The following is a 27,550-nucleotide window of genomic DNA, read 5'->3' on the forward strand; positions in this document are numbered from 1 at the left end:
TAGCAGCTTTACACAGTATTATCTTTCCCACTGAAGGCCAAGGAAAATTTGGGATACTAGGCTATTTCCTGTTCTCAATCTTCTTGACTTTTGTAATTAAGTTATTTCCATCCTTCTTGTGACAGTATTTAAATAATGTGCTTAGTCTTGTATTTCTTGATGTATTAATTTTAAAAGTATCTTTTGATTTCCCGCTAAGTAATTTCACGATGAAGGTAGCTTTTTCTTTATATGAAAATTAGTTCACCTACACTTACCTACCCTCTTTTGCCTTCTCCCTTTTCTTGACTTTTTCAGTTGTATTAAAATTGTTTTACTGCCAAGGTTTAGAGACTAACGCAATGGCACCCCACTCCAGTACTCTTGCCTGGAAAATCCCATGGACGGAGGAGCCAGGAAGGCTGCAGTCCATGGGGTGGCTGAGTTAGACACAATTGAGTGACTTCACTTTCACTTTTCACTTTCATGCATTGGAGAGGGAAATGGCAACCCACTCTAGTGTTCTTGCTTAGAGAATCCCAGGGACAGGGGAGCCTGGTGGGCTGCCGTCTATGGGGTTGCACAGAGTTGGACACGACTGAAGTGACTTAGTGGCAGCAGTAGCAACCTCTCTGTGCCTTAGTTTCCTCATCAGTAAAATGGGTGTAGGGCTTCCCTGGTGGCTCAGTGGTAAAGAATCTGCCTGCCAATGTAAGAGACACTGGTTGGAACCCTGGGTGGGAAAGATCCCCTGGAGAAGGAAATGGCAACCTACAGCCTTCTTGCCTGGAGAATCCCATGGATAGAGGAGCCTCGCAGGGCTCCAGTTGGTGGGACACAAGTGAGCACCTGCTGTCAAGGGTTAGAGCTGTAATTATAAGTTTTGCTTAGGAACTATTTGTTTAGCAGTTACTACTATTTATATATAGAAATGCTTTGTCTAGCCTAAAAATTGACAACCAATGGGTAGCATTTATCAAGTTATGATTCTGTATTAATAAATGTTCCATTTATCTCACATGATTTGATGCCCCAAAGTATGGCAGAGAAGTTTACATCTTCTTGAGGCCTCCACTGAGAATGATTCCCATTGTCAGTATATTCTCTCTATTGTTTTGGCAATCTTAGTTTTTTCTCTGCTCTGGTTTATGCAATTGCAGTCTGCTTTCTGCCTTTGAAAATTAACTAAAATCAGCCAAGTTTTGGTTCAGTGATCTTTTTTTTTTTTTTTTTTACAACATTGTCGTAGATTTCCACCCCCCACCTCCCCCACCAGGTCTTTAGAGTCATCTCAGTTGGTTAGTGGAAGGGATCTACTCTTTTGAAACAAACATCTCCTTTAAAATTCTTTTTTTTTTTTAATTTTTTAATTTTTTATTTATTTATTTTTGCGCATTTTTAATTTTTAATGTCAAGCTTAAAGAAAAGTTCCAAAAATAATACAAATAATATCCATATAACCTCTGCCCAGATTTTTCACTTGTTCTTATCATTTCACCCCATTTCTTTATTATTTGTCTGCTCCCCACCCAAAAAGTTTTTTTCTAAACTCTTGGAAGGCCTGCTGCAGATATCATGGTTTTTATTCCCATGAAGTATCCCACATACTTCAGTACATATTTCTGAATTTCCTAAGAATAGGGATATTCGGTTAATAACTGTAATAGTACAGTTGTCAACTTCAGTAATTTAACATGGATAAAATACTTTTATTAAATCTACTGTCTGTATTCTAATACTGTTAACTGACCCTCAGTGTCCTTTTTAGCACTTTTTCCTTCTAGTACAAGATCTAGTCCAGGATCAGATATTGCATTTCATTGTCATATTGATAAAGTCTCTTTTAATCTGGAACACTTTTACAGCCTTTCTTTGTTTTTTATGATATTACTTGTTAGGATTTGTCTTACATACTGCGGTGCTCCCATGTTGGGTGGATATATATTTATAATTGTTATATCTTCTTCTTGGATTGATCCTTTGATCATTATGTAGTGACCTTCTTTGTCTCTTTTCACAGCCTTTGTTTTAAAGTCTAATTTATCTGATACGAGTATTGTGACTCCTGCTTTCTTTTGGTCCCAATTTGCATGGAAAATCTTTTTCCAGCCTTCACTTTCAGTCTGTATGTGTCCCCTGTTTTGAGGTGGGTCTCTTGTAGACAACATATGTAGGGGTCTTGTTTTTGTATCCATTCAGCCAGTCTTTGTCTTTTGGTTGGGGCATTCAACCCATTTACGTTTAAGGTAATTACTAATAAGTATGATCCCGTTGCCATTTACTTTATTGTTTTGGGTTCGAGTTTATACACCATTTTTGTGTTTCCTGTGTAGAGAATATCCTTTAGTATTTGTTGGAGAGCTGGTTTGGTGGTGCAGAATTCTCTCAGCTTTTGCTTGTCTGAAAAGCTTTTGATTTCTCCTTCATACTTGAATGAGATCCTTGCTGGGTACAATAATCTGGGCTGTAGGTTATTTTCTTTCATCATTTTAAGTATGTCTTGCCATTCCCTCCTGGCTTGAAGAGTTTCTATTGAAAGATCAGCTGTTATCCTTATGGGAATTCCCTTGTGTGTTATTTGTTGTTTTTCCCTTGCTGCTTTTAATATTTGTTCTTTGTGTTTGATCTTTGTTAATTTGATTAATATGTGTCTTGGGGTGTTTCTCCTTGGGTTTATCCTGTTTGGGACTCTCTGGGTTTCTTGGACTTGGGTGATTATTTCCCACACACAGCGAGGAAACGCCACAATAAAGAGAACTCCACAAACTGCCAGAATACAGAAAGGACACCCCAAACTCAGCAATTTAAACAAGATGAAGAGACAGAGGAATACCCAGCAGATAAAGGAACAGGATAAATGCCCACCAAACCAAACCAAAGAGGAAGAGATAGGGAATCTACCTGATAAAGAATTCCAAATAATGATAGTGAAATTGATCCAAAATCTTGAAATTAAAATGGAATCACAGATAAATAGCTTGGAGACAAGGATTGAGAAGATGCAAGAAAGGTTTAACAAGGACCTAGAAGAAATAAAAAAGAGTCAATATATAATGAATAATGCAATAAATGAAATTAAAAACACTCTGGAGCCAACAAATAGTAGAATAACAGAGGCAGAAGATAGGATTAGTGAATTAGAAGATAGAATGGTAGAAATAAATGAATCAGAGAGGATAAAAGAAAAACGAATTAAAAGAAATGAGGACAATCTCAGAGACCTCCAGGACAATATTAAATGCTACAACATTCGAATCATAGGGGTTCCAGAAGAAGAAGACAAAAAGAAAGACCATGAGAAAATACTTGAGGAGATAATAGTTGAAAACTTCCCTAAAATGGGGAAGGAAATAAAATTCTTTAAGCATGAATATGGCATCAAATTTGCTTTAAAATTAAAAAAAAATTGATTCACTTATTTGATTCTCACACACACACGCACACATCAGTTCAGTCTAGTCACTCAGTCGTGTTCAACTCTTTGTGACCCCATGGACTGTAGCATGCGAGGCTTCCCTATCCGTCACCAACTCCTGGAGCTTGCTCAAACTCATGTCCATTGAGTCGGTGATGCCATCCAGCCATCTCATCCTCTGTCGTTCCCTTCTCGTCCTGCCTTCAATCTTTCCCAGCGTCAGGGTCAGGGTCAGATCTTTGCATCAGGTGGCCAGAGTATTGGAGTTTCAGCTTTAGCATCAGTCCTTTCAATGAATATTCAGGCCTGATTTCCTTTAGGATTGACTGGTTTGATCTCCATGCCATCCAAGGGACTCTCAAGAGTCTTCTCCAACACCACAGTTCAAAAGCATCAATTCTTTGGCACTCAGCTTTCTTTATAGTCCAACTCTCACATTCATACATGACTACTGGAAAAACCCATAGCTTTGACTAGACAGAACTTTGTTGGCAAAATAATGTATTTGCTTTTTAATATGCATGTGTGCACATACACACACACACATATATAGAGGCTGTGCTGTGTGTATCATGCAGCATGCAGGGATCTTAGTTTCCTGGCCAGGGATTGAACTCAAACCCTGTGCAGTGGGGTGTAGAGTCATAACCACTGGACCATCAGGGAAGTCCCAGATTCACTTATATATGTTGGTGCAAAATTTTATGTTTCTAGTTTCTGTGAGCATGTAATTGCATAGTCACTTTGCTTGTAAAGTTAAATGTACACTTAACATATGATCAAGTAATTTCATTCCTAGATATTTGCCCCAGAGATTTGCATTTTGGAAAAATCATGCTGGTTGCATTACAGAGAATGGATTAGAGGGAGAATCAAGGCTTTGCAGTTAGGTGGACCTAAACTACAGAAGGCAGTGGGAATGGAAAGAAAAGGTGATTCATTCACTTGTTTACTCAACAGATATTAATTGAACACAGTGTTGGACCTGGGTATACAGTAGTGAACAGAGCAAACATAAACTTTTCCCTTATAAAATTTTAGTCTAGTGGGTGAACAAACCTTTCTTTAAAAGTTATCTTTTTAAAAATGAGAAGTGTTGAAGAGAACAGGGTATTATGTGGAAAAAAAAATAACAGATTTGAGAGATGATAAGGAGGTAGGAACTTTATTTGTATTTTTTTTGAGGAATAGAAACATTCCAAGGATAAGAGTTGTTTGACAAAAAGTTAAGCGTGTGAATTTTAATGTTAGTGTTTTTGCAACTCAAAAAGTTTATTTCAGGAAAATAGCTTTATGTGTTCACAGAGGTACTTAGATCTATTTGTCATGTGTATTATGAGGAAAATCAAACTAGTTTCTAATGTTGAGATTAAATAAAATACTTCATGTTAAAGTTGCAACTTTACTAACTTCATTTGACTGGTGGAGATCAGCTGAGTTACTGCTTGTAAAGCTAAGTTAAAATAATACCTGACTAATAAAGTCAATAAATTTTAAGTCTTTTATTGTCAGAAAATGTTGGTTGGTATCACATTTTCACTTATCTTAGCCATGGTTTTCTCTTCGCCTAATTAGACTTTCCTTTTCTTTTTGTAGAATGTATTCATTGAAATAAAGTTCTACCAGTTTTCTTCTATTTGGTCTATATTTTCAGAACCAAAATATAAAAACTTGGATGTGTTTCTTAATTGGTTATAAATGTATACATGAAATAGAAAATTTGTTTGGACCTCTTGAACAGAATGAAAACTACTAATTTGTGTCAAACTCTTACACCGCTTTTTGTGATACTGTTTTATTAACCTTTTCTTTTTTCCTGTGTTTATTTCCTTTTAAACCATAGGAACATGTTTGACAAGCTGAACCGTGATGCCTTTCATATAGTTTCTTATTTTTTGTTTCAAACACTTGACAAGTCTCTCACCAAAGAAGTTTTCAAGTGAGTAAAAGTTATTTTATTTTTGTAAGGGACTTAAAAAAGGGATTGTGACTTGATATAGTGAGAATTTCAACTTTGGCTTTCAACTATTATTTTGAATGTATTTTATAAAAATTAGGTTTGGGTCTTACAGATTTAGTACCTAACCTTTATTAATCTGAGTCCTTTTTTTCAGTACTTGAATTCATGGTAGATTTCATAAGTAATATGGATTTTATTTTATACATATGTAATTCCTAACTTCTTCATAGTCTTATTTATTAGAATAATTAATTGATACTAATCTAGCCATGCACTTAATTTTGTTTTGATTTTTGTTGTTAATTTCCCCTTTACTCCTTTTTCTTATAGGCAATATTGTTTGTTTTGTCTGTTTTTATTTCCTAAAATTTCTGTAAATCATTATTTTTGTCATAATATATAGAAGTGTCAAGTGCTATAGACAAAGATCATTCCTATTAAGTTTAGCCTATTGTCTTATACTGTTGTATATTAAATAGTATAAGAAGAGATAAAAATGTGAATAATCACTAACCTTGATTCCAAGTTATTTTGTAGGTGATTTGGGTTTCATCTGTCATAAAAAAATGTTCAAATTTGTTTTAATATTTATGTTGTGTCATCATTCTCTTAAATAGTAAGTCCATTGTTTTTATTTATGATAATTTAATAGTCTTGCCTTCAGTTAAAGTTTTGAGTGACCAAGAGAACAAGTATATTTGAAGCATATTTTGGAAATCCCTATCACTGTATTATGGGGTTCCCTAGTGGTTCAACAGTAAAGAATCTGACTGCAATACAGGAGACGGGGATTCAATCCCTGGGTTGAGAAGATCCCCTGGAAGAGGGCATGGCAGCCCATTCCCGTATTCTTGCCTGGAGAATCCATGGATAGAGGAGCCTGGCTGGCTATAGTCCACAGGGTTGTAAAGAGTCAGACACAGCTGAAGCAACTTAGCAGGCATTCAGACATCACTAAGTTATAGGGCTTCCCTTGCTCGGATAAAAATAGATTTTTGGATTTTTTTCCTCATTATAAACAAAATAGAGTTTATTTAAAGCAATTCAGCAAATGCAGAAAAAGCTAAAGAAGTAAAAATCATTCTTAAACCCAACTAGAAAATATCACTGTTGTTATTCCAGCTTTTTAAACTTTTTTTATGCATACTTAATTTTTTTTCTGTGAATACACAAGGTATGTTATGCTATAGAAATATGAAAAATAACGGGCCCTCAATAAATAATTATGCCTCAGAATAAAAATTTAGATAAAACTGATTATCAGTGGGAAGCAATAGGCAAATTTTAAAATCCATTATTTACTAAAACTGAATTTTTAGTAATTTTATATCTTGTTTGTCCACAGAACAGTAGCACCTACTGACTGTGATATGGATTATCCCTAGGGGTCATGATCTCTTAGGCCATTCTTCTTGTGCTTTTCATGTGTAAACATTTATGTTTCTCTCTTTTGCCCCAGACTTAACATACTAATTTATTTACACCATCTTTATGTGTTAGCTTAGAAATTCATTGAGCATGTTGTCTTCTTTAACCGATTTTCAGTAATTTTAATAGTGATTCATTCCTATATTTATCACTATGTATTCATTGATTACTCACACTAAACAGAGTTTAACCCTATAGATGTTTATAAAGAAAAATACCTAATTTCTTACAGGTTGGTCTCTCTTTAGTTGAAATTTATGAATGTTAGCCTTCAGTTCAATTCAGTCACGCAGTTGTGTCTGACTCTTTATGACCCCATGGACTACAGCATGCCAGGCTACCCTGTCCATCACCAACTCCCGGAGCCTGCTCAAACTCATGTCCATCGAGTCAGTGATGCCATCCAACCATCTTGTCCTCTGTCGTCCCCTTCTCCTCTTGGCTTTAGTCTTTCCCAGCATCAGGGTCTTTTCCAATGAGTCAGTTCTTTGCATCAGGTGGCCAAAGTATAGGAGTTTCAGCTTCAGCATCAGTCCTCCCAGTGAATATTCAGGACTGATTTCCTTTAGGATTGACTGGTTTGATCTCCTTGCAGTCCAAGGGACGGACTCTGAAGAGGCTTCTCCAACACCACAGTTCAAAAGCATCAGTTCTTTGGTACTCAACTTTCTTTATAGTCCAGCTCTCACATCCATACATGACTACTGGAAAAACCATAGCTTTGACTGGATGGCTGTTTGTTGGCAAAGTAGTCTCTGCTTTTTAATATGCTGTCTAGGTTGGTCGTAGCTTTTCTTTCAAGGAGCAGTATCTTTTAATTTCACGGCTGTAGTAACTATCTGCAGTGATTTTGGAGCCCAAGAAAATAAAGTCTGTCACTGTTTCCATTATTTACCCATCTATTTGCCATGAAGTGAGGGGACCGGATGCCATGATCTTTGTTTTCTGAATGTTGAGTTTTTGCCAACAATGTTAGCCTCGATTTAGCAATAATGTTTCTAGTGAGTGAAAGTCACTCAGTCCTGTCTGACTCTTTGTAACCCATGGACTGTAGTCCATGGAATTCTCCAGGCAAGAATACTGAAATGGGTAGCCATTCCCTTCTCCAGGGGATCTTCCCAATCCAGGGATCAAACCCAGGTCTCCCACTTTGCAGGTGGATTCTTTACCTGCTGAGCCACCAAGGAAGCCCAAGAATACTGGAGTGGATAGCCTATCCCTTTTTCAGCAGATCTTCCTGAGCCAGGAATCAAATCAGGGTCTCCTGCATTGCAGGCAGATTCCTTATCAGCTGAGCTAGGAGATAAATTTGATATTTTAAAGTTTTGCTGAGTTTGTTTTTTTGTTCATAATTCTGATTTTTATTTTTGTCTTAAAGACATTGTTGGCCTCCATTTGATCAAAAACGTGATGTTGAATTCCGAAAACTTTTCTGTGAATGGTTAAAAAAGATTTCTGTAAGTATTCTCTTTCTAAAAGATGCAAATTTTGAGCAGTTGAAAACTGCAGTTTTTTTGTCTGGCTTTATTGAGGTACATTAATTTTTTTAAAGGTGAAATCTTCTTAATGCTTTTATGCTAACAGTATAAATAAGAAATATCAGAATAATACTTTCTGGTGGTTTTGATTGGGACTCTGTTTCTGGGAAACCAGTTTTTTTACTAAGTGCCTTGGAAATAGGTTTTTGAGTTCCTAGGAATTTATATAACAGTTTTTGTTTAAGGAAATAATTTTGACTATAGATTATTTTAGCTTTTGTCCCCAAATTATATCAATAATTGTGACTTTAAATTTTAATTACTTTTTGTGACTGAGTCTACCAAGAGCTTAGAAAGTTTCAAAAATTTAACTTGTGGTTCAAATGGAATAATTCTGATAAATCCTGTTGTGCTTTAAAAACAGTATGATGTAAATATAAAGGTTATCATTGATAATGTCTTCAAATTGTCTTATTTCTTTTTATCATAGGCCGAATGTGGAAGTAGCTTTCCTCAAGTTGTTGGTTCACTATTTCTATTTCCAGTTGGTCCTAAGTTTATTCATATAATGTATCACTTTGCAAGATTTGTTGCAGTAAAATATATAAAAACCCATTCTAAAAGTAAGTTAAGCTTATGGTAAGATTTTTTTTTTCAGCTTTGATTCTTGGTTTTTATTATTTCTTATAATTTGTAAATCATCAAGAGAGTTTAATAAAATAAGGTAAGATAAAGATATTACTTTATCTCAAAAGGCAAATAGTTAATATTTTATTGGAACTGCAGTTTGAAATCCTGTCATAATGAACATAGGTAGCAATGTGGGTTATTATGTTCTAATACAGGGTTGGGGAACATTTTCTATGTGAGATCTGACAGTGAATATTTTACGCTTTGTGGACCACATGAGTCTTTGTCACATACACCTTTCTGTGAATTAAAAAAAAATCTTTTTGTAATACAACTCCTTAAAAATGTAGAAAGCAGGCCTAGTTTGCTGACCTCACAAAAATGGGCCAGGTTAGACCTACGGGTTCGAAGGCAATGGCACCCCACTCCAGTATTCTTGCCTGGAAAATCCCATGGACAGAGGAGCCTGGAAGGCTGCAGTCCATGGGGTCTCAAAGAGTCGGACATGACTGAAGTGACTTAGCGGCGGCGGCAGCAGCAGCAGACCTACAGGTTATAGTTTGCCTATAATACATTGTATTAAATGTTGTATTGAGTTTGTTAGAGATTTAGTTTGGCTACTGGCAATGTGTTGGAATATTTTGGTTGAAATTGTGTTTTAAAGGGATTTGATCTAATTGCTAAATCTTAGCAACAAAATAATGGGTTTTTACGCTGACTTAATGCCATTTGTAGCTTATTAAATATGCTGCTCTGTTTAATTGAGTTATGCTGAGTTATGCTCATAAAACACAGGAAGAAAAAGATGAAAACGTTGGTTCAGTACAATCCCATCTTCCAGTTTCTAGAGATAACCACTGCTGACATTTTGATTTCTTGTAGGTGTTTTGTTGTTGTTGTTTTTTGTTTTTTTAGTGTCATATTGTACATTTTAATTATTTTGAGTAATACATTCTTATGATTCAAAATTTAGAAAGTGAAAAGTGTCTTCCACTTCTGACTGTCGAGTGATATCTATAGAGGTGCTATCTATAATCTAGGTTACCTGGATTCCCTTTTCAGAAGCAGCCATTAGAATCAGTAATTCTGGCAAATATGTATATATTCTTTTTAAACCCTAAATGGTGACGATTTTCAGTCTCGTGTTTTTTATGTAACAGTGTATATTGGAGATCATTACATATCAGTTCATAGATCTTATTCTTTTTCTGTCTTTGGAATTGGGTATTTGAATGGGTGTGTCATAGTGTATTGAATCACACATTTGTTCTGACAGACATTGGCTTTTTTTTCCCCCTAATATTTTGCTATAAAAAGAATGGTACAATGACAAACTTTATTGTGTGTTCAAAGTATATATTGTGTTTGTGCGTATATGTATTTGTGTATATATGTATATGTACAGTACCTTTTTTCTAGTTTATCTTCTCTGTGTGGTTTTTTAAAACATGTACATGTGATCTTATTTTATAAGTATTTGCATATTTTAAATTTAATGTGGCATGAGCACTTTACCAGTTTTTCTATTAGATGATCCATTTTAGTTACATGTAACCCAAACTGTTTTATATAAATCATGTGTATTTGGATTTGGCAAGAGTTTATTGTACATAAAGCTTTTAGGCATGGCTTATCCGATTTCTTATTTAAAGCCGTTTCATTTACCATATTCAGTTTATGGATGATTTCTATATCCAATAAACTCATCTCCTGTTAAATATTTAGAATTTTTGATTTATGTTTTTGTGGGTGATCTAGCACCTGTTTTTGTCATGTTAAGTATAGTGTGAGGCCATTGTTTTCCAGCATATCTATCTTTATTGTATTAGCCATCTTAAAGTAGGATTTATTACATGTTATTGCATGTGAAAACCTGAACTCTAAAATCATTGGATGGATTTTTCTCAGGGTCTGCTTTGATCATTAGTAACATAGCCAAGAATTACTTGAGAAATGGAGATTGGTTTTATTTGGTTGTCTTACCCTGTTGGTCTTACGGGGAAGAAAAGTAGGCTGATGGCAGCAATGAAGGTGATGTGATCTCACCTCATCCCTTTTAATTTTCTTCCTTTGTTGTTAAAAGGTGTGTTAAGAAGTTGCGTATGTGTAACAGCGTATTTGTTTATGGATGTTTTGTGCTGTGATAATAAGAATTATTTTGGGCAGATGGATTCTAAAAATTTTTAGTTACGTAAAATAACTCAACTTCAGATAATCCTTTTTTGTGTATGTTCAGTTGTTTAGTTATGTCACACTCTTTGCGACCCCATGGACCATAGTCTGCTAGGCTCTTTCTCTCCATGGAATTTTCCAGGCAAGAATACTGGAGTGGGTTGCCATTTCCTATACCAGGTGATCTTCCTGACCCAGAGATCGAATCCTTCTCTCTTTTATCTTGTGCATTGGCAGGCGGATTCTTTACCACTGTACCATCTGGGAAGTCCCCAATCCTTTTTTAGTTGCCTTCTTTAAAAAACAGGTCATCCTTGCTTTTATTGAAATGAGTTGTATATTTGTGTGTATTGTCATACCAGCTTTTAAGGAGTTGTTAGTTAAGTGAGGTTGTTAATTTCTCAACAGTCTCACATTTTTTATATTTATTAGCTTGTAAATCTAAGTTTGGGCTTTCCTTGTGGCTCAGAAGGTGAAGAATCTGCCTGTAATGTTGGAGACCTGGGTTCGATCCTTGGGTTGGGAAGATCCCCTGGAGGAAGGCATGGCAACCCACTTGAGTATTCTTGCATGGAGAATCCCCATGGACAGAGGAGCTACAGTCCATGGGTTACAGAGTCGGACATGACTGAGCAACTAAGCACAGCACAGCACAAGTCTAAGTTTTCTATATTTTATCTTCCATGTAGATTCTTCTATACGTTTTACAGAGACATTTAATGTTAAACCACAAGATTTGCACATATGCCTTGCCAGATGCCTTGTAGCACGTAATAGATTTTTACAAGTTTTGCAAAGAGAAGATTGTGTTACCCGAAAATATCAAGAAAATGCACAGTAAGTAATACTTTGATGGTTAGAAAATGAAAATTCCTTTCTTTATGAACAAATGTCATCAGTATCCCTTCGGTGGCAGTAATTCATGAATACCTCAAAACCCCTTGGCAATTGTCTTTTATCTTTCCATTTTAAAGCCTGATCACTTCTGAATAAAGTACTTTAAAACTTTAGGCATGCTGTAAATGAAAGTTTAGAGAAAAGGAGGATATCATTTTGTTCAAAAATTCAGTTTCTTCAGGTATTTTTTCTTTTAAAGATGAAAATAAAATTTTAAGCTGTAATTATAGTGCTCATTCTATTTTGTATCCTTTTTTCTCTTGATATTTTATTCTATAAGTTTTTCCATATTGCTTTAATGTATTACTTTTAATGTCTACTTAGCATCTGTTGAGAAGGTATACTGGTTTCTTCAGCCATTTTATATTGCCTTATATTTATTTACGTTCATCTATTCAGCACATTTTTTTTATTTGTACCTCTGTGTGCCAGATATTGGTTACACACTGGTCCTACAGCATTAAACAAAGAGGCAAGGTTCTTACTCCCAAGACATAGAATATGTCCAATTTTTAATAATTATAAACAACTATAGTAAGATAGCTTTTTACATGCTGTCTTATCTATTATGAAAGCTACAAAATCCTTTGAAATCTCCTTAAAACTGCAATGTTGCCTGCCTCAGGTAACATTTGAATTTATCCCCTAAGAATGTGAGGTAAGGATAAGAGAGCAGGGTAGTCTGACCTCCAGCATTTTTACCTGAAGTCAGAGTTTATGAACCAAGAAGTTCTGGTTTATCTCAATAGTCCTGCCTATATGTTACATCACTCTTGTAATTCTTAAAGGGAGTCTAGAGCCCCTTTAAGACTAGCTACTGGTATATTTGGAAGAGTAGCCCTTAGAGGCCTTGAGTAAAGATATGAAATGGGGGGAAATATCAAAGTGGCCTATACTGTTGTAGTAGAATTATAGCTGTCATTTTGTATGTTTTTGTTGCAGATTGTCAGTTAAACAGGTACGAAATTTGAGATCAGAATGTATGGGACTGGAAAACCAAATAAAAAAGTAAGTGACTTCTAGAGCTGAAAGTTGCCTGAAGTATTAGTTTAACCTCCTGCATGTTATAGGTTAAAAAACAAACAAACAATGAGATTAGTTAAAATAACATTTCAATACCTAGTTGATAATATGACAAAAACATAGATTCCTAGTCCAGTTCTTCTAATAAATTGTGATAGGTTTGAGGTTGAGTTTTATTTTTGCTTTTAATAGGAATGGTTGTTAGTGGGTGGGTTTACAGATTAATTAGCTCTTTGGATGGTAAGTTACCAGTTTTTTTTAATTGACTAATGAGATTATTTAATTTTTAACTAGAATGGAACCCTGTGATGACCAAAGTAATATACAAGAGAAAATTCAAAAGGTAAGACAACTTTTGAAGGGAAAAATTTAATCTTTGTTTTGTGATATGCAGTGTTTACTTACTTAACTGAACTCATGTATGTCTCTTTTTGTAACAGTGTTATACATTTTTTTAACTCATAAGTTGTATGGACATAAAAGTATCAACAGGTGCCTTTCAGACAGTTGAATATAATGGAAAAAATTAGCTTATAATCAGACTAAATGTATACAACACAGTTTTAAATTTGGTTAATTTAAAATCTTTCACTCTAGCAAGGAAAGTTCAGTTTGATTGTAGCTTAATTAGTAATATTTATCTAAGCAAAAAAATACATGATTTGAAGGAGGATAGTGGTAAGTTTGGAAGAAAAATGAGAAGTCACATTGAGACTGGCATGAGGAATCTGGCAGTTATAGATGATCTGAGGCTTTCAGAGGTTGGCTTTAACAAATGTGGGGTAGGAGAGTTTTCTTAGGTCTTTGTATTTGGATGAAATCTCTCTCAGACTCTGTATTCTTATTCTATGGTCACCAGGCTGCTTTGGAGTATTGATTTGACTTTTTAGGCAGTTTGTCTTTGGGAAAGGTGAGTGCCCTCCTCAGGATCATGAATCTGGCCCCATCACTTCATGGCAAATAGAAGGGGGAAAAGTGGAAGCAGTGTCAGATTTTATTTTCTTGGGCTCCAAAGTCACTGCAGATGGTGACTGCAGCCATGAAATTAAAAGACACTTGCTCCTTGGAAGAAAAGCTATGATAAACCTAGACAGTGTATTAAAAAGCAGAGACTTTGCCAACACAGGTGTGGATAGTCAAAGCTATGGTTTTTCCAGTAGTCATGTATGGATGTGAGAGTTGGACTGTGAAGAAAGCTGAGCACAGAAGAATTGATGCTTTTGAACTGTGGTGTTGGAGAAGACAGTTGAGAGTCCCTTGGACTGCAAGGAGATCAAGTTAGTCAATCCTAAGGGAAATCAACTCTGAATATTCATTCGAAGGACTGAAGCTGAAGCTCCAGTAATTTGACCCCCTAATGCAAAGAGCCGACTCATTGGAAAAGACCCTGATGCTGGGAAAGATTGATGGCAAAAGGAGAATGGGGTGGCATCTCTGACTCAATGGACATGAATCCGAGGAAACTCCAGGTGATAGTGAAAGACAGGGAAGCCCGGCGTGCTGCAGTCCATGGAACTGCAGAGTCAGACACAACTTAGTGACTAAACAAGAGCAGGAAATAATTATTCATTAATTCAGTGACTATTTATTGATCATTTGCTAGACATTCTTCTAGATAGTGTGGGCTAGAGCACTGAAGAAAACAAGCAGAGTCACTTCCTTTATGGAGCTTCTAGTTCAGCGAATATGAATATTCCTGTTGTTGAATATAGTATCTTTGATTGTAAGCTTAATACGTTAGGTTGGTATGAAATCCAATAAGAGTTTTCATAGCAAAAAAATTTATATATTTATTTGTCTTAGTTGTGGAATGTAAAATCTTTAGTTGTGGCTTATGATATCTAGCTCCCTGACCAGGGATCGAACCTGGGCCTCCTGTGTTGAGAGTGCAGAGTCTTAGCCACGGGACCACAAGAGAAGTTCATAGCTATCTCTATCGCTGCTACTGCTAAGTCTGCTAAGTCGCTTCAGTCATGTCCGACTCTGTGTGACCCCATAGACAGCAGCCCACCAGGCTCCCCGTCCCTGGGATTCTCCAGGCAAGAACACTGGAGTGGGTTGCCATTTCCTTCTCCAGTGCACGAAAGTGAAAAGTGAAAGTGAAGTCGCTCAGTCGTGTCCGAGTCTTCATGACCCCATGGACTGCAGCCTACCAGGCTCCTCCGTCCATGGGATTTTCCAGGCAAGAGTATTGGAGTGGGGTGCCATTGCCTTCTCCGTATCTCTCTTGAGTTTAGGTAATATTTAGTTTCCCTGAGTCAACTTTGCGCCATTGACAAGATAAAATTTCTAGACTTGAAAAATCTGAGACCCAGATCCTGGATCTTTGTATATTCACCAAGGAGATGTCATCCTGTGAGATCTCTAGATGGCCAGCCAGTGAGACTTCCTTTGTGGAACAACTTTTCTTTGTGCTGTGAGAAGACACAGACATTAACACAAATATAATTATTATATTTTCCCTCCTCCTCTCTACTTTTGTAAATTCTTTTGAGGCATAATAACATACGTGCAAAAACGTGCAAAAATCGTATGTAGCTTGACAAAATTTCACAAAGTGAACACATCCATGTAACCAGCATTTAACTTAAGGAACAGAATGTTACCATCACCCCAAGAGCATTGAACCCCCTTTCATTCACGGCTGTTTCCTTCCAAGAATAAACACTATCCTCACTTCTTACACTAAAGATTAGTTTTGCCTGTTTGACCCATAAATGGGCATGTATAAAATATATTCTTTTGTATTCAGCTTCTTTCACTTAATGCTGTTTTATCCTTGCTGTTGTATGTGTTCATTCTCATTGCTGTCTAATATTCTATTTTATGAGTATAGCAAAATATACTCTTTTTACTCAAGGTAATTCTTTGGATTCATTACAGTTTTTGACTATTACAAATGAGTGCTATGAACATTCTTATAATTAATTTAATAAACATAGATTAATACATAGTTTTTGACATTTTAACTCTTTGAAACTTGAATGACTCTTAAAAGTTGATATATGGTTTTTTCTTTTTTCTCCTGAAAAGCTTTTATTCTTCTTGAAAAACCTCCTTTAGATTGATGGCATATCAGAATATAGGAAATGCTAATTGCATCTTGATAATGTAAGGTTTCTTAGGTATGTTTTGCAAATCATAATGGTCTAGATTCTCCTGAGAAATTCTTTAAAGTGCTGTTGAAAGTAGTATCAGTGCTTTTAGACTGTTAAAATAGTTAATTTTGTTATCGAAGCCATTCCAGGAATATTTCATTTGTTCCTGGGAAAGAGCATATATTTGTGTTTTACATTTTTTTAATGTATATATAGACTGATTATATGTAGACTTTAATATTTGTTTGTGTTTTCAAAGGTTCGGTCTTTGTGGACTAACGTGAATGAAACACTTATGTTTTTGGAAAAAGAGAGAGAAGTTGTTAGTTCAGTCCTTAGTCTTGATAACAATTATACTTTAGATGGAACTGACATTGCTATCAATATTCCAAGCCTCTTACTTGATAAAATTGAGAAACAAATGTGTCAGGTAAGTATTTGATAATTAAGGAAGCTTTTGAGAAAACTCCTTTCACTTAATTATTTTATGTATTATATATTGTTTTTCTTACAATCTTTTTCTACTGTTTTCAGAATTTACTTTTGTGCATGTATCTGGTGAATCTTTCATAACGAGGGGTACTGTTAAGGGTGTGTATATTTATATCTATCAACTTTTATTAATTGTTCATACCTTTTATGGTGCTACATCATATAGTGTAGAGAGTAGGAGGTACTTAATAGGAAGATGATATGGTACCTAATTCTTTATAAATTCTCAAAGAGAACAATAATGATCTCTGATAGCTAAATTTCTTTTTAAAAACTCTCCATTTTCTTATTTTCCTTTGATCTTGATTCGATTAAAGTCTTTTCTTTTAGCTTTTGTGACCTCAGTGTCTTTGCCCTCCTGTGGCGTTTCAGACTACTGTTTCCATTTTTCCATTGGTTCCTTTTTCTCTGACTTTTAAGTGAATGTGTTCCCTATTATTCCTTTAATGCTCTCGTTTCTTCCTCATGTTATAAATTCATATGTAAATTCTTATCCAGTTCCATGGTCTCATCAGCCTCCTGTACAATAATATTACCAAATTTTTATTTCCAGTCTCTCCCCTTCAATGCAAACTGTATCAAATTTTTCCACTTGCTTATAGGACATTTACATCTGAATCACTACTTTTTTTTTTTCTTAGTAAATTAAAATTTATTAAGCATTGACTTTATTGTCATGTAGGGGATATAAAGGCTTCCCAGGTGACTCAGTGGTAAAGAACTCTCCTGCCAATGCAGAAGACTTGGGTTCGATCCCTGGATTGGGAAGATCCCCTGGAAAAGGAAATGGCAACCCACTCCAATATTCTTGCCTGGGAAATCCCCTCGACAGAGGAGCCTGGCAGGCTACAGTCCATGGGGTTGCAAAGAGTCGGGCATAACTTAGCGATTAAACAACAACAACAAGGGGATATAAAGAAAAAATATTGTGACCCTGAAGAACTTTAATGGGTAACATGTCAGGCACTTCAAATTCAGAGTACATAAAAAATTAGGATCTGTAAACACAGATTCCTATAGGAGCTAGGCAGGTAATATCATATAAATTAAGTATACTAATTGTGTGTAACAATAGGGATAAAGTAAAAAATGTTGTATAGTTGCTAAATCATGTCTGGCTCTTTTGCAACTCCATGGACTGTAGCCCACCAGGCAACTCTGTCCATCAGGGTTCTCCAGGCAATTATACCAGAGTGGGTTGCCATTTCCTTCTCCAGGGGATCTTTCTGACCCAGGGATCAAACCTGTGTCTCTTGCATTGGCAAGCGGATTTTTAACCACTGAGCCACCAGGGAAGCACCAGGAAATGATGAAATCTTTTTAAAAAATATTGGTAACTAATTCAAATGATTTTAAAACTTTGGAACTGTACAGGCCAAATAAAAATGTCTAAGTTTGGAATCAGTCTTTAGGGGCCCTTCAATTGGCAACTTTTGTTAAAACATGAACTCATGATCTTTATCTAAGCCTAATCTTTCTCCTCAGTCTTTATTTTGCTTTCCATTTCTTTGCATTTCTTTTATTCTAGTTTTCAACTTTTTTTGCATGATACAAAAATGTAGCATGGTGTGTTAATTCTTCCACAGTAGTCTTCTTTGGATCAGAATTCTTTACATTATTTTATTTTTGTGTAGCTTTTTTTTTTCACTCTTGTAGCCTTTTTATATATTGGTGACAGACGTAAATATGTTCTTATAGCATTTTATTATCTTAAGAATCTATAGTTCACTTTTTTTCCTTTCTGAATCCTTAGTTGCACACAGGAAATATTTATGAGGCTGGAAAATTGAACATCTTAACAGTTTTTTGGTTATTAAATGAAGTCTTGAAAGTAATGAAATGTGAATGTTGTCAAACTGACCAAGCAAGACTGACAATAGACCTTCACTTCCTTGAAAAAGAGACCAGATTTCAGAAAGAAAGACTGTCAGATCTGAAGCATATGAGGTACACTATAAAGATCCTCTGTTATTTCATTTGGGGAAGAGTAGGGTGGGCTGCCGTCTATGGGGTCGCACAGAGTTGGACATGACTGAAGCGACTTAGCAGCAGCAGCAGGGTGGTTTTGATAATTTCTCAGCACAACTCTAGTTAACACCTCTGTAGCTTTGGCAAACAAATGTGAAAATTTTACTGGTACTCAAAAACCATATGTCATCAACTTCTAGAGAGACACATGAAATAGAAAGGAAAATTAACATAGTTTTCTTTTGTCTGGTGTATATTACTTGCCCTGAGTGATAATTCTTAATGAAATAATTTAAGCTTTTCTCTAGCTTTCTTTTGTGGTGGTGGTGTGGTATTTAGTCACTAAGTTGTGTCCAACTCTTTTGCCATCCCATGGACTGTAGCCCGCCAGGCTCCTCTGTCCTTGGGATTTCCCAGACAAGATTAGTGGAGCAGGTTGCCATTTCTTACTCCCCGGGATCATCCCGACCCAGGGATCAAACCTGCGTCTCTTGTGCCTCTTGCATTATCAGGTGGATTCTTTATCACTGTGTCATCTGGAATGCCCCATTGTATTCTTTTTTATTTTTGTTCATTTTTTTCGATTTTTTTAATTGGCTGTTAAATTTTTTAAATTGAGGTTTTTAAAGAAGAATTTAAGGTTCACAGCAAAACTGAGAAGTTACAGAGGTTTCCCACATATACCACAAATTCTTATTTCAGTACTTTTTCTTAGTCCTTTTTATATATTCATGTTTTGAATGAAGTTATTTTTTATTCCATCACAGGTATAAAATAACAGAAGCTCTCAAAACTATAAGACATTCTATTGTTGAAAAGCAAGAAGAATGGCATAAAAAGTGGAAAGAGTTTCTTGGCTTGTCTCCTTTCAGTATAATTAAGGGTTCTACTCCAGTAAGTAATATTGACTTGCCTTTTGGAGAATAGTTTAATCTCTTGTAATCTCTTGATTTATCATGTAACAAGTGACTTAGAAGTGCTATATGTGTATATGCTTGTCATCTTTGCATCTGAGCCTACATTTCAAATATTTTGGTTTCTGTGATTTTCCTAAATACACATTAGAATGTTCATCAGGGTCTTATGATATGGTTAATATTTTTAGATTCAATGGATTGTGTTAAAAGGAAAATGAGACATTTCTCTTTATGTTAGGTTCTGTTACATTTGAGGCATAATTGGAGGACAAAGTAGTCTTCTTACTCCAAATATTGTATTCTTTAGTTTAAAACAGTTATATAATTTGTATGTTTGGCAATTCTATCTTTATTATGGAAAAAAGAAATCATCCTTTCATAGGTTAATTTAGTATTGTTATTATGGTACTGAGTAAAGTGTGTATATTTCAAAATAATAAATTCTTTGTTTGAGGCTGTGGATCTTTTACCGCCTATGTCTCCACTTTCGTTTGATCCTGCCTCAGAAGAAGCATATGCGAGGAGCATTCTTTTACAGTATCCTGCTTCACTTCCAGGTTGGTTTTTTACTTTTTTTCTCTTTTAAACTTGCCTCTCATTAATATTTCTCACTATAATAATAGTTCTTACATATTCTTTCATGTTTTTTTCCCAGTTATATTTTGTGGTGAAATGTATATAGCATTTTGGTCATTGCAAAGTGTCCAACTCAGTGGCATTTAGTAAATTTGCAAAGGTGTGCAACCATTACCACTAGCTAATTCTGCGTATTTTTATTACCTCAAAAGAAAACTTGGTACCTATTGGCAATTACTTCTCATTTCCCCTTCTCCCAGACCCTGACAATGACTAACATTCTCCCAGTCTCTGTGAATTTGCCTATTCTGGATATTTCATGTAAAGAACATCATATAATAGGCTTATTGTGTCTCCTTTCCTTACTTGCACAGTTTTTTACTTTGCACAATCTTTGTATTGTTTCCACCATTTGGCTACTATGAGTAATGCTGCTATTAATATTCATTTATAAGTTTTTGTGTAGAAGCCCACAATTTTTTAACATGAAAGAAGGATACCTAATCATTGCCTGTTTCTGCAGTTGAGATTTTTGCTTTAAATGTGTAGTTTTATTTGCTAAACCATTTGAAATGTTAACACTTTACTCTTAAGTGTTTCAGCATGCACTCCCATGAAAATAAGGACTTTTTACTGTTTAATTGCCATTAATTTTATACTTAAAATTAATAATAGTTCTATAATATCTCATCCAGTTTCCTCAAACATCATACCATTGTCACACCTCAAAGTTAATTTCTCTGCAGTATCTAATAGCCATTTCATACTTAGTCTCCCCAATTGTCTGCTGCTTGTGTACAAGAAATTGTTACTGGGTTCAGTAAATGTAAGGTAGATAGGTAGAGGAATAAGTGAATAAAAAATGTTGGAATATGTAACCAGTGAGGAGTTGGTCACAGTGGAGTTCAGGCAGGTATTCGATCATGGCAGCAGTCAGCACAGGACTTAGGAAGAAAAGGATAACCACAACTAGCATAGGTGATTTGTTTTGAGAGTCAGGTGTATGTGAGGAGGACACTAACTGGGAAACATCATAGACCAGAGAGCACAGGTCAAGGATAGGAGCCAGCAGAAGTGTAGACAGAAAAGACTGCATCGTTTGTTGAATGAAGACTTTCAGATTCAGAGCATTATTTACGATGACAGAATTACTTTGATAGTTCTTGACATATTTGGTTGGCATTATGTTCTCACTTCAGCTTGGAAGGGGCCTTTTTACTCTTGGCATATTTAGTTTGAGTGAAAGTTGCACAGTCGTGTCCAACTTTTTGCGACCCCATGAACTACAACATGCCAGGCTTCCCTGTCCATCACCAACTCCCAGAGCTTGCTCAAACTCATGTCCATTGAGTCTGTGATGCCATCCAACCATCTCATCCTCTGTCGTCCCCTTTCCTGCCTTCAATCTTTCCCAGCGTCAGGGTCTTTTCCAGTGAGTCAGGTCTTTGCATCAGGTGGGCACAGTATTGGAGCTTCAGCTTCAGCTTCAGTCCTTCCAATGAATATTCAGGACACATTTCCTTTAGGATTGGTGGTTTAATCTCCTTGCAGTCCGAGGGACACTCAAGAGTCTTCTCCAGCACCACAGTTCAAAATAATTAATTCTTAGGCACTTGGCTTTCTTTATGGTCCAGCTCTCACATCCATACTTGACTACTGGAAAAACCATAGCTTTGACAAGACAGACCTTTGTTAGCAAAGTAATGTCTCTGCTTTTTAATACGTTGTCTAGGAGGGTCATAGCTTTTCTTACAAGGAGCAAGCGTCTTTTAATTTCATGGCTGTAGTTACCATCTGCAGAGATTTTGGAACCCAAGAAAATAAAGTCTGTCACTGTTTCATTGTTACCCTATCTATTTGCCATGCAGTGATGGGACTGGATGCCATGATCTTTGTTTTTTGAATGTTGAATTTTAAGCCAGCTTTTTCACTCTCCTCTTTCACTTTCATCAAGAGGCTCTTTAGTTCTTTGCTTTCTGCCGTAAGGGTGGTATCATCTGCATATCTGAGGTTATTGGTATTTCTCCCAGCAATCTTGATTCCAGCTTGTGTTTCATCCACACCGACTTTTCACATGGTGTACTCTACATATAAATTACATAAGCAGGGTGAAAATATACAGCCTTGACATACTTCTTTTGCAATTTTGAACCAGTCTGTTGTTTCATGTCCTGTTCTAACTTTTGCTTCTTGACCTGCATACAGATTTCTCAGGAGGCAGGTCAGGTGGTCTGATATTCCCATCTCTTCAAGAATTTTCTACAGTTTGTTGTGATCCACACAGTCAAAGCCTTTGGTGTAGTCAATAAAGCAGAAATAGATGTTTTTCTGGAACTCTCTTGCTTTTTCTGTGATTCATTGAATGTTGGCAATTTTATCTCTGGTTCCCCTGCCTTTTCTTTTTTCTTTTTTTTTGTTCCCCTGCCTTTTCTAAGTCCAGCTTGAACATCTGGAAATTCACGGTTCACGTATTGCTGAAGCCTGGCTTGGAGAATTTTGAGCATTACTTTACTAGTGTGTGAGATGAGTGCAATTGTGCAGTAGTTAGAGCATTCTTTGGCATTGCCTTTCTTTGGGATTATAATGAAAACTGACCTTTTCCAGTCCTGTGGCCACTGCTGAGTTTACCAACTTTGCTGGCATATTGAATGCATCACTTTAACAGCATCATGTTTCAGGATTTGAAATAGCTCAACTGGAATTCCATCACCTCCACAAGCTTTGTTCGTAGTGTTGTTTCCTAAGGCCCACTTGACTTCGCATTCCAGGATGTCTGGCTCTAGGTGAGTGATCACACCATCGTGGTTATCTGGGTCATGAAGATCTTTTTTGTACAGTTCTTCTGTGTATTCTTGTCACTTCTTAATATCTTCTGCTTCTGTTAGGTCCATTCCATTTTTGTCCTTTATTGAGCCCATCTTTGCATGAAATGTTCCCTTGGTATCTCTAATTTTCTTGACGAAATGTCTAGTCTTTGCCATTCTATTGTTTTCCTCTATTTCTTTGCATTGATCCCTGAGGAGGACTTTCTTATCTCTCCTTACTATTCTTTGGAACTCTGCATTCAGATGGGTATACTTCACTTTTCTCCTTTGCCTTTAGCTTTTCTTCTTTTCTTAGCTATTTGTAAGGCCTCCTCAGACAACCATTTTTCCTTATTGCATTTCTTTTTCTTGGGAATGGTCTTTATCACTGCCTCCTGTACAATGTCACAAACATCTATCCTTAGTTCTTCAGATACTCTATCAGATCTAATCTCTTGAATCTATTTGTCATTTCCACTGTATAATCGTAAGGGATTTGATTTAGGTCATACCTGAATGGTCTAGTGGTTTTCCCTACTTTGTTCAATTTCAGTCTGAATTTGGCAATAAGGAGCTCATGATATGAGCTACAGTCAGCTCCCAGTCTTGTTTTTGCTGACTGTATAGAGTTTCTTCATCTTTGGCTGCAAAGCATATAATGAATCTGATTTTGGTATTGACCATCTGCATCTGGTGATGTTCATGTGTAGAGTCGTCTCTTGTGTTGGTGGAAGAGGGTGTTTGCTGTGACTAGTGCATTCTCTTGGCAAATCTCTGTTAGCCTTTGCCCTGCTTCATTTTGTACTCTAAGGCCAAATTTGCCTGTTATTCCAGGTATCTCTTGACTTACTAATTTTGCATTCCAGTCCCTATAATGAAAAGAACATCTGTTTTGGGTGTTAGTTCTAGAAGGTCTTGTAGGTCTTCATAAAACTGTTCAACTTCAGCTTCTTCAGCATTACTGGTTGGGGCATAGACTTGGATTAATGTGACATTGAATGGTTTGCCTTGGAAATGAACAGAGATCATTCTGTGTTTTTTGAGAGTGCACCCAAGGACTGCATTTTGGACACTTTTATTGACTATGATGGCTACTCCATTTCTTCTAAGGGATTCTTGCCCACAGTAATAGATATAATGGTCATCTAAGTTAAATTCGTCCATTCCAGTCCATTTTAGTTCTCTGATTTCTAAAATGTTGATGTTTACTCTTGCCATCTACTGTTTGACCACTTCCAATTTACCTTGATTCATGGACCTAACGTTCCAGGTTCCTATGCAATATTGTTTTTTACAGCATTGGACTTTTCTTCCATCACCAGTCACATCCACAACTGGGCGTTGTTTTTGCTTTGGCTCCGTCTCTTCATTCTTTCTGGTGTTATTCTCCACTCTCCTGTGGGCGCCTACTGATCTGCAGAGTTCATCCTTCAGTGTCGTATCTTTTTGCCTTTTCATACTATTCGTGAGGTTCTCAAGGCAAGAGTACTGAAGTGATTTGCATTCTCTTCTCCAGTGGACCACGTTTTGTCAGAACTCTCCACCATGAGCCATCTGTCTTGGGTGGCCCTACACGGCATGGCTCATAGTTTCATTGAGTTAGACAAAATTTCCATTACTTTTTAGAAATCACATATAAGTGAACCATATAGTATTTGTCTGTCTCTGACTAATTTCACTAAACCTAATATTCTTTAGTCCATGCATGTTGTGGAAATGGCAATGTTTTACTCTTTTATGGCTCAGAAATATTCATATAAATATCCATTATGTCTGCATGGGTGCTATGTTGCTTCAGTTGTGCCCGACTCTTTGCGATGCTATGGATTGTAGCCTGCCAGGCTCCTCTGTCCATGGGATTCTCCAGGCAAGAATATTGGAGTGGGTTGCCACACCCTCCTCCAGGGGATCTTCCCCACCCAGGGTGTGAACCTGAGTCTCCTGCAGCTCTTGCATTGCAGGCGGATCCTTTACTGCTGAGCCACTGGGGAAGCCCAAAATACCCTTTATATATATATATATGTATATATATATATGCACACACACACACACACACATACACATACATATATATGCACATTTATACCACTTCTTCAGCCAGTAATCTGTTGATGGAGACTTGGTTTGCTTCCATATCTTAACTATTATAAATAGTGCTGCTATGAACATTGAGGTGCATGTGTTTTTTCAAATTAGAGTTTTTGTTTTTTCTGCATATATATCCAGGAATGGAGTTGCTGGGTCAAATGGTAGTTTTGCTTTTAGATTTGTAAGGAATCTCCATATGTTTTCTATAGTCGCTGCACCAGTTTACAGTCCCCTGTGTAGGAGAGTTCCCTTGTGTCCACATCCTCTCCAGCATTTATTATTTATAGATTTTTTTATGGTAGCCATTCTAACCATTGTGAGGTTGATATTGTGGTGTTGATTTGCATTTCTCTAATAATTAGCAATGTTGAGCATCTTTTCGTGTGTCTGTTGACTATCTGTATGTCTTCTTTGGAGAAATGTCTTCTTTACTTAATGAATGATAGATTGGTTATAGGATTCAAGGTCAAGACTAAATTTTTCCTTGAGACTTTGATAATACGCCGTCATTACTTTCTGCCTTCTTTTTGAAACATTTGCTGTCAGTCTAATTGTCATTCCTTTGTAGGTAATTTTTGATCTCTGGTTGCTTTTAAGACTTCCATTTATTTATTTTTTAAAAGAGTTTTCTATCTATCTATTTATTTATTTATGGCTGTGTTTGGTCTTTGTTGCTTTGTTGGCTTTCTCCAGTTGGAGTGAACAGGGGCTACTCTTTGTTGCGTAGCACAGGCCGTAGGGCACGTGGGTTTCAGTGGCTGTAGCACATTGTCTCAGCAGTTGTGGCTCACGGGCTCTAGAGGGTGGGCTTAGTAGATGTGGCACACAGGCTTAGTTACCTCACGACATGTGGGATCTTCCTGGACCAGGGATCAAACCAATGTCCCCTGCATTGGAAGGCAGATTGTTAACCGCTGAACCACTAGGGAAGCCCTGGAATGTTTTATAAATAACAGAAACTACATCATCATTAGTAGGTTATTGAAAATGTTAAAAGGTGGCATTATGATGAATTAAAAGAAAACTTTACAATACCCATTGGTTTCTTATATAGTAACACTTTGGACATGTATAAATAATCTTTCAGAATCAAACATGTTGAAAGAAGAGGAGCTCCTGGAATATCCTCTGAAATGCAGCCATGAGTTCCTTCAGTTTTATTTCCTGTTATGCTGCTTCACTAGATATATGCTATGCCCTGGCACACCAAATGTGCACCTTATTCTCCTAGTACTTGGCTTCTTCATGTTCCCTACTCTGGACCAGGTGCCTTTCTGCCTTCTTGCATTCTGTGTGTACTTGTATTATAATACTGTAACAATATGTCATAATGCTTTTCTTATCAATAGTCTCTCCTATACTGATTTCTTGAAGGCAGGTCTCCATTTTAAATTTTTTCCCCATTGTTAGTACTGCAGTGACATAATTATTAAATGGTATGTTGAAGAATAAATACATAGCAGTTGATGTTGTAGATGCTGGGTTAAAATACGCTAAGTACTATAACTTTTTGGCTGGTTTATTTGGTAAGTGCATTGTCTATGTACTTAAACATGAAACATGGCTATATATAATACTAGGGAATTGTGGATTGTCCCTTTTGGGGAAACTTTGTGTGAGTTGTCTTTTTAGAAGAGCCTATTGTACAGATTCTCCATCACTGTCATGTGTATTACTTTATAGTTAATAATTGAATAATTATCTTTTCCTATTAGCATTTATATTATTTTTTATTTTCTTCTGTTGAGAACTTCAAGAAAGCTCTAAATATTAGAATGTACAAGCATAATTAAAGAGTAATTAATTTTTCTATTCCTTTAGTTACACCTAAGCAACATATCCAGGAAAATAATTGCAGAAGAGCAAGTGATACACTGGAAACTAAATCTGATCCACCCAACAGGTAAAACGGATTTGATTTTCGTATTGATTATTTTTCCTCTTCATTAATTTTAGTTCCATCTTCAGTCAGTTTTCAAGCTTCTCTAGTATGGGATAGCTTATAACTTTTTTCTCTTAATCAGATGGTGTTTTTCCACTGTGGATCCCCCTTTTCTGGAAAGATTCAACATTTCTGATGCATGGGCATTTTTTCCTCTTCATTCTTATCTAAATGTTAAGACTCAGGGGGATTACCTAATTTTTGAAGAGAAAGATATATATGAGAATTATCTAATACAAGTTTGGGAATTTTTGCATTTTTGTGTCTGTGAACTTGGAAATCACTTGTTGACTGTTGACTAAATCCAAGTGTTTAGGGACTTCTGAAATTACCTAGATGGTGGTTTTCAGTCTGTGTTCTGCAGCTCCCTCTGATGCTGTGGATGAGTCAGACTTAGTCTGTGGCTGTTCCATCCTTTGCCATTTCAACCTGAGCAGCTTACTTTTATCTATATTGTATATTGGGGTTTTATATGCCATTTGATAAAAAGAGTTCTATGCTTAAAAATTTTTTTGGAGTGAAGACTTCTGATTCAACCTAATCCCCAAGTTTAGCATGATTAAGCTGAACCTAGTTAGTTTATTGTAACTAACTAGTAGTAGTCTTATTTTATTTATTGCCTTTTTTTCTGTATTATTCTATTTTGGCCCTTAAATAAACTGACGTCAGATTATAAAAGCAAA

At 36.1% G+C, this 27,550-nt stretch overlaps 1 protein-coding gene across 3 annotated transcripts in view; it reads left to right on the forward strand.

The window, feature by feature from the left end:
* The window catches only part of HAUS6 (HAUS augmin like complex subunit 6), a 44,428-nt gene that overhangs the window by 1,218 nt on the left and 15,660 nt on the right, over nucleotides 1-27,550 (forward strand). For 2 of the 3 annotated variants that reach the window (XR_009495528.1, XM_002689566.7), the window contains exons 2-12: nucleotides 5,238-5,333; nucleotides 8,161-8,239; nucleotides 8,751-8,883; nucleotides 11,752-11,899; nucleotides 12,902-12,967; nucleotides 13,277-13,325; nucleotides 16,340-16,510; nucleotides 18,326-18,519; nucleotides 19,308-19,434; nucleotides 19,912-20,014; nucleotides 26,747-26,828. Coding sequence is in view for 2 of the 3 variants with exons in the window: in XM_002689566.7 (XP_002689612.3) it covers nucleotides 5,238-5,333; nucleotides 8,161-8,239; nucleotides 8,751-8,883; nucleotides 11,752-11,899; nucleotides 12,902-12,967; nucleotides 13,277-13,325; nucleotides 16,340-16,510; nucleotides 18,326-18,519; nucleotides 19,308-19,434; nucleotides 19,912-20,014; nucleotides 26,747-26,828 (1,248 nt within the window). In the remaining variant the exon portion in view is untranslated. Of the gene's footprint in view, nucleotides 1-4,193; nucleotides 4,327-5,237; nucleotides 5,334-8,160; nucleotides 8,240-8,750; nucleotides 8,884-11,751; nucleotides 11,900-12,901; nucleotides 12,968-13,276; nucleotides 13,326-16,339; nucleotides 16,511-18,325; nucleotides 18,520-19,307; nucleotides 19,435-19,911; nucleotides 20,015-26,746; nucleotides 26,829-27,550 lie in introns of all 3 variants that reach the window. The other variant, XM_005209913.5, reaches the window with a different exon arrangement.

The sequence above is a fragment of the Bos taurus genome, chromosome 8 (genome assembly GCF_002263795.3).
Source record: "Bos taurus isolate L1 Dominette 01449 registration number 42190680 breed Hereford chromosome 8, ARS-UCD2.0, whole genome shotgun sequence".
NCBI lineage: Eukaryota > Metazoa > Chordata > Mammalia > Artiodactyla > Bovidae > Bos > Bos taurus.